The sequence below is a fragment of the Oryzias latipes genome, chromosome 18, assembly GCF_053564925.1.
Source record: "Oryzias latipes strain Hd-rR chromosome 18, Olatipes_Hd-rR_3.1".
NCBI lineage: Eukaryota > Metazoa > Chordata > Actinopteri > Beloniformes > Adrianichthyidae > Oryzias > Oryzias latipes.
In genome coordinates, this window is record NC_136254.1 from 22,054,668 (window position 1) to 22,061,690 (window position 7,023).

A 7,023-nucleotide genomic window follows, 5' to 3' on the forward strand; every position below is an offset into this window, starting at 1 on the left:
TATGAATGACACATCAATGTAAGGGTGGGGTCATCTAAGATAGCACAAGGGTTAAACTTAAAACATGTGATGCTAAGTTCTAACTTTTGACGGTAGCCCTGACTTAGTATTTTTTTAGAGCTTTTGGAAAGGCAACACAGTTTCTCAAACAAATAACCTAAAAGTAATGATATTGAAATTACTTTTTTTCATAGTATATTGCACAACATTTTCCAATTTTTAAAAATTATTTTTGTAGTCTTTTTGAAATATTGTTGCATTGGTTAACGTTATCGCTACTGATTACGACACTAGTTTTTCCTGGCATCTACATAACATGTGCACAACTGAATCCCTCTCTTTATTCCAGATAGGTCATGATCCAAAATGTTTACTTTTCACAGTATTATAAACTCTGGCCGAGTTGGTTGGTGCCACCTAAGCCTTGTTTCTACTGAGCAGTCCGATAACTGCTCGGTTTTGAATGGTCAATTTGGGTTAGCGGTAAGGTGGTCGACCTATGATCGGAAGATTGCAGGTTCGATTACGGCCTTGACCGCCCATGTGTTTAAGTGTCTTTGGGCAAAACGCTGAACCTCACAATGCCTCTGGTGGTTATACAGTAGGTTGGCGCCAGTGTTTGGCAGCAGACGTGGGACCGGGACTGTGACTTTTAAGCACTTTTGTCCCTAGAGGAAAGTACCAAGGTGGTATACAAGTATGTCCCATTTTCCAACCAATCTGGGCCGGAAAATTGTATGGTTCAGTCCACCTTAACGGGCCAATTTTACACTGGACTGGACAAGACCATGCAGCTCAGTTGAAACGAGGTAACATTGTATGCTTTGAGCAATAGGATGGCGGGTTTGTCATCATTCATGAAAATAGTCCATAAATGTCACCTTTTAGATTGAAATTCTTCACCAGTGAAGCTGAAATGGCTCAACAATTTATAATCAAGAATAATTCAGCAAAACTGGATTTAAGGAGTCACACCTACAGCTACATAAAATTACCTGACATGCTTCTACTTCCTGTATGTCAGCTCAAAATAATTCCCTCCCTATGCTGCTTTCCTCAGTGTCTCTCTGCTGAGGAGAGTTAAATGAAGACAAGTGATTGCCTTTCGTGGCATTTTTGCCTCTTATGTCAGACGAAGATTTTTTTCTTTTGTTTTGACAAACAGACGTGTACTTTTTTGTCTTTTTTTTAAATTTCTCCATAGATTCTCAACTAGGTAAGTAATATTTCAGTTTTTAAAAGTAACGCAATGGCACATGGAAAAAATGTAAATTTTTTAGGGGAAATTTAACTTTGACTTGTTTTGCTTTTACTTCTAATTGTGGTTTTTTTTCTTCTTTTTTTGATCATCAGAAGTGTATTGCAAACAATATGGGGTTAAACAAAGAATTGATGATTGTCTTTGTGCTGTTGGGACCCATGGTTTTTCTCACTTTGACAATTTATGGATGGGATTTTTATCTGCAAAATATAAGTATGAATCTTTCTTTTGTGTGTAATTTTGTTGTATTGTGTAATTTAATGTATGAAATTAAGCCCAGCCAGTGAAAGCTTTAATTGCTCTGTAGTTTTTTTTTCTTTAACTTGACTATTTTGCTTCTGTTTGCATGTCAGATATTCCTCATCATTTGACTTCAGAGCTAAAACTAAATTTAGTACAAGGGAATGAATGATTTTGCAAAGTTAATAAGTTTAGTTTTTGTGTTTACAGCACCGAAATATTTAGAACAACAAAGACTAAGAAAGGATCTTCTGAGGAAACACTGTGCTGGCGTCAACCAAAGTTTGTTTAACTTGAATAATATTGACTTGAATAACTTGATTGTGGACGACCAACACGGCATCATTTACTGTTACATTCCTAAGGTGACACATCATCAGTTCTTACTTACCTGTTCCTTTTTTTTTTTTTTTTAAAACAACCGGGCTAAAATGTATGTCATTTATGCAGGATAGAAGTTTGGAGGTTTGAGTTGTACAGAAAATATCCAAATCGCAAAAGTAAATGTTTATTAATGATGGACATTAATTTTGGGGCATAAAAACCTGATGGCCAAATAATGAAAGTGTCTTAAACCAGAGGGGGCACTAATTTTTGGTTTCTTTTGGATTTTGATGCCAAAACACCATTGCAAATTAAAATTTTTGAGTTGCTTTAAAATAAAGTTAATACATTTTATATATATACAGTATAATGTGTGTGTGTGTAAATAGTAAATTATCCATTTCAAATAAATGGAATTTCAAGCTGCAAGTATAAAATTCAAATAAGGATGTAAAATGGCAAACTGAATTGTCAATTGATAATCGAATATCCGTTTAAATTATGGGTAAGCTTGTCACTGAGACGAAAGTCTACATTGTGATTTTCTCAAGTCTTTCAGTGTAAACACGTTCATTTGTATGATCATATATGACCTTTGGCACACTAAAGAACAAATTTTTTTAAGGAAGTCTTGTTGTGGAAGTCATTTTTGCAGCTCATTTCCCTACCTAAGATAACTCGATCTCTGAGGCACCACCTTTTGCTGCTTGGTGGAGTCAACCTCGGCAGCATGTTGATTTTTGATAGATATATATACTGTGACTCTACGATTGTTTATCAATAGAGGCGCTTCCATTGACTATGAAATTGCGCAAATTGGATTTGCAATAATAAATTGGCTTAATGGAAGCATGTCAATTTCTCGAAAAAAACTTGGAGGAGGTGGTTTTCGAAGCTGTATTAAAATTGACCTATTTTGAAAAAACTGCAATGAAAACACTTATCAACTAATTCTGACTCTGGGAAAAGCGGCTTTCCATTTTGGCTTTGCACGAAGCGTAAAGCCACTTGTCTCCGCTATAGAACCAATTGGTTTGCCATGATTGTGTAAGCATTCACTACTGTAAAGTGGTGTGTATCGGCGAAAAGCTGCTTTTCTCTGCTTCAGAACTTGTTAGCGTTACGTTAATTGCGTGAACAGTTAAAAAGTTTCGGTAGTCAAAAGCTGCCGCTAAACCTCCAAACCAATTGACTGTAGTACGGCTGCAAACAGACCCTCACACTTAAAGAAGACGGAGCATAAGAAAAAAATATCAAATGTTACGGTAACAGCGCACAAAACTAAACTAAACATAATTTCTTAACTCTGTGTTTGCTAACGTCTCCCAACTTGGTCCTCCTTATAATGTCATGACATTTTCAGAATAAAAGGTCCAAAATTATATGTTAAATTATTTATATTGCAAAAGTGTTTGCATCTGAAGGCAGAACTGTAACACTAAAGCTAGAAAAAATGCTAATGAACATGCTAGTGACATGCTAACAAGTTCGGAATTCTAAGATAAACAGGCTAATTTTCAAAACCTGTGTTTTTGAACAGTTTCTGAGGAAAACATAGCTTTTGCCATCATTTTTTAAGTATATTTAAACTGTGTGGAAGGTAAAAACATGCTAAACATGGTTTTCAGTAATTGGCATGCGAAACTATCAAATTGAAACAATGAAAATGGAAAACATCTCTTCGTGTCAGTATTTGAAACACTAGCATTAACACTTTAGCATAAACATATTTTTTGCAGGTGGCATGTACCAACTGGAAAAGGACTTTGATTGCTTTAAAACAGAATGAACCATATCCTGACCCCATGTCCTTTAAAAGTAACATGGTCCACAAATTTGATAGATTCCGACTCCTGAAGCACTATTCAATGCCAGAAAGAAAGGTCAGTTTGTGCAGCAACAATAGGAATGCCCTGAAAGTTTCAAATAGAGGTGTGATTTGTATTTATTTCTTTTACAGGCAAAACTAAAGCACTACACCAAGTTTCTGTTTGTCCGTGATCCATTTGTGCGCCTCATCTCCGCTTACAGGGACAAGATGCTGAATTATGATCAGTACTTTTATGAAGGCTACGTTAGAGTCATTTTGCAACGCTATAAAAACCAGAAGAATGTACCTGTTAAATATAATGGGACAAAAAGAACGTATCTCAAACCTTCGTTCCATAACTTTGTTCAGTACATAGTTGACCCGCGAACAGAGAAATATGCACCGTTTGAGCCTCACTGGAGGCAGATGCATCGCCTGTGCCACCCCTGCCTTGTTGAGTAAGGACATATTTATCAAAAGTAACAACTATGGCATTCACTTTTGTATCAAACTCATGAAATAACAATTTGCAATAAAACAGCATTTTTTCTTTCTTTCTTTCTTCTCAGATATGACTTTGTTGGCCATCAAGAGAGTCTTCAAGAAGATGCTCGGCAGCTGCTGAAGATGTTAAAGCTAGAAGACGCCATTAAGTTTCCTCCATCATATGAAAACATGACTTCTGGTAATTCTGTTATGGAATGGTTTCAAGGGGTACCAATAGAAGACAGGAGGAAGCTGTACAAAATCTATGAAAAAGACTTTCAACTATTTGGCTACAGAAGGCCAACTGAACTGCTGGATGACTGAGCTGATGTCAAGCCCATGGCACACAGCCACTGCTACATTTTGCGCATATTGCACTGATGAAAATTGGTCATACTTGAACATGCGTGGGAAAAAGTGAGAAAAGTTGCGGTCTTTACATGAAATTTTCACAAATGTATTATGAATGAACCACCCTAAAACCACGGAAGAAGAACAAATAAACCACGCAAAGAGCATGTAAAGCAAAGTAGAACATGAACGGTGCGTGATTATTGCGCTGTTTACATGCAATTCATTAGTGATTCGTGCATCAATTACTTAATTTGAAGGTGATATGTGTGCCGTATGCGTGATGTAAAAGTTATAAACCAGTGGTACATGCGTAAAAAGTCTGTTAGACACACGTGGAACGGCCGTGGAAAGCCACAAATTTGCATCTTGCAATAATCACACACAATTGCATAAGATTTCTGTAATAATTATGTATTAACTATGTAAAATACGCATTAACTGTGTAATTCTCAACCAACCAAAAATTTTGAGCAACTCAAAACCGAATTCACATAAAGACTTGTGGGCTGAAACGCTTGATGGACATCTGCACACATTGACGAATGCAAGCAACACTCTTGAATTACGGATGTCATGCATGTATCACGAAAGACCGAAATTACATACATGTAAAAAAAATGCACAAAATGTACGCAGACATTTAGGAGTTCTCCTGTGCTCATTCACTTCAATGTTGAAACTGCCTCAGAAAATGAACAAACCACATAATTTCACACAACAGACAGCATAAGATTTGAATATTGACACTTTAAAATTTCTAAATGTTAATTTTCAGGCATCATAATTCACTAACAAGAAAAGGCAAAAGCCCCTGCTCTTTCTTTCTATGATAAAAGAAACAATGTAGAATTGAAAAGTTAGTAGTATAGCAGCTTTTTTCTGGGTTGCAATCACAATTTCAATCCAATAATGCTGTTTTATAATAAGAATGGATTGGATTTTCTAGACACTCAAGGCGCTTACAATGTGTCCATCAATCATTCACTCCTCATTCATGTTTGGTGAATTACTGATGTAGCCACAGCTGCCCTGAGGCAGACTGACAGAGGCGTGGCTGCCAGATTGCGCCTTCGACCCCTCTGACCATCACCGAGATCATTCATACACATTCACACACCCGTGGAGCAACGGTGGAGGCAGGAATGGTTTGGTGTCTTGACAAGGACACAACAACAGTTGACTGGGGGGAGCAGGGATCGAGCCACCGACCCTTTGATCATTGGCCGACCTGCTCACCCGCATGGGCCACTGCCGCCCACCTTTTACTTGTGTTTGTACTTGTCATTGACAATATGAGGTTCATGGGGTGTATGTGTTAATGGATGGGGGTAGGGAATAGGTTTGGGTGGGTTTTAATTTATTTTTTTTAATAATTTCAAGTTTATTTATTTTCTTCAACTTGTCCTGTCCAACAGCTGAGCAATCAGATGAGAGTTGAAGGCCTCTTGTGTTAGACATATCTTACTGTTACAACCTGGGGTTATGAATCTTCTCATACACAAAGTGTATAGTTGAATAAACCCCATTTGTAATGTAAACTAAACTTTATTTATGCTAATTATATTTGTAACCGTTTTTTGTTGTTGTTGGACTGGACAGAAAAGTATTTATTTTTAATTGTAAAGCGCTAAATAAATAAGCATGGCAAGCATTTATTTATAAATAAAGTTGGATTCAGTTTGAACTAGGCTTCTCTTCCAATTCCAAAGCAATACTTTTGTTTTTTTAACCTGGATTTGAGAGAAAAACTACATTAATTTTTCATTTCTGAAAATCTTCTGTTTTAATAAACAAAGCCATGCTGTGTGTTCTGTTCAAGCTACCATGTTTTATTCGACTTAAGCTGTGATTTATCAATAAAATTGAAGGAACAAGTCTATGTCTTCTTGTATGATCTGACAGTTTTTGTGCCCACTTTACTTTTCTAGTTTTACTCCAACATTAAATAAAAAACTGTCTACAGACCTTCATAGTCAAGGTCCATCATGTAACCGTGCTATCAGAATTATCCCACGGCAACAAGACGTAAATAAATGTTAACAATATTAACTTCACAGGAACTGAACGTAAAGGATTTGAGTATAAACTTTTTCTAGTTATTCCTTTTTTAAAACAAGCAAAAATGGTTCAATCACAGAAACAGAGGGAAAAATGGAAATTCAAAACCATCGACAAAAATTACTAGCAAAAAAAATATCTCTGCTGCACATAACCCTTGTGCTATCCTTAGCATTTTAACATTAGGAGTTGGGTCATCTAGACAAGTGGTCCCCAACCCCCGGGCTGCGGACAGGTAGCGGTCCGTGGGTCATTTGGTACCGGGCCGCACAGAAAAAATAAAACAACTTACATTACTTCCGTTTTATTTATTTCAGAATCTGAAAGATGTTTTATTTTGAAAAATTGCCCGATTCTCTGTTACATCAGTTTATGTTACTCTTGACGGAGGCCAATTCGCTCGTCTCGGTCACGTGATAGGATACCGCTAAAAGAAAGCCCAGGAACTAGCAAAATGAATAAAAAAACAAACATCTTTGGAAAGTTTCTT

At 36.6% G+C, this 7,023-nt stretch overlaps 1 protein-coding gene across 2 annotated transcripts; it reads left to right on the forward strand.

The window, feature by feature from the left end:
* The first annotated feature begins 288 nt into the window (after nucleotides 1-288).
* Nucleotides 289-6,354, forward strand: LOC101162095 (carbohydrate sulfotransferase 12-like). Of its 2 annotated transcripts, XM_078936035.1 has the most exons (6): nucleotides 289-1,216; nucleotides 1,354-1,474; nucleotides 1,712-1,866; nucleotides 3,565-3,708; nucleotides 3,786-4,093; nucleotides 4,205-6,354. In XM_078936035.1, exons 2-6 carry the CDS (start codon nucleotides 1,372-1,374, stop codon nucleotides 4,443-4,445), a joined length of 951 nt encoding a protein of 316 aa, XP_078792161.1. In that variant the 5' UTR covers nucleotides 289-1,216; nucleotides 1,354-1,371; the 3' UTR covers nucleotides 4,446-6,354. The 2 variants fall into 2 exon arrangements, with proteins under 2 accessions (XP_078792161.1, XP_078792162.1); XM_078936036.1 differs by lacking the exon at nucleotides 289-1,216 and having other exon boundaries at nucleotides 1,224-1,474.
* Nucleotides 6,355-7,023: the final 669 nt, after the last annotated feature.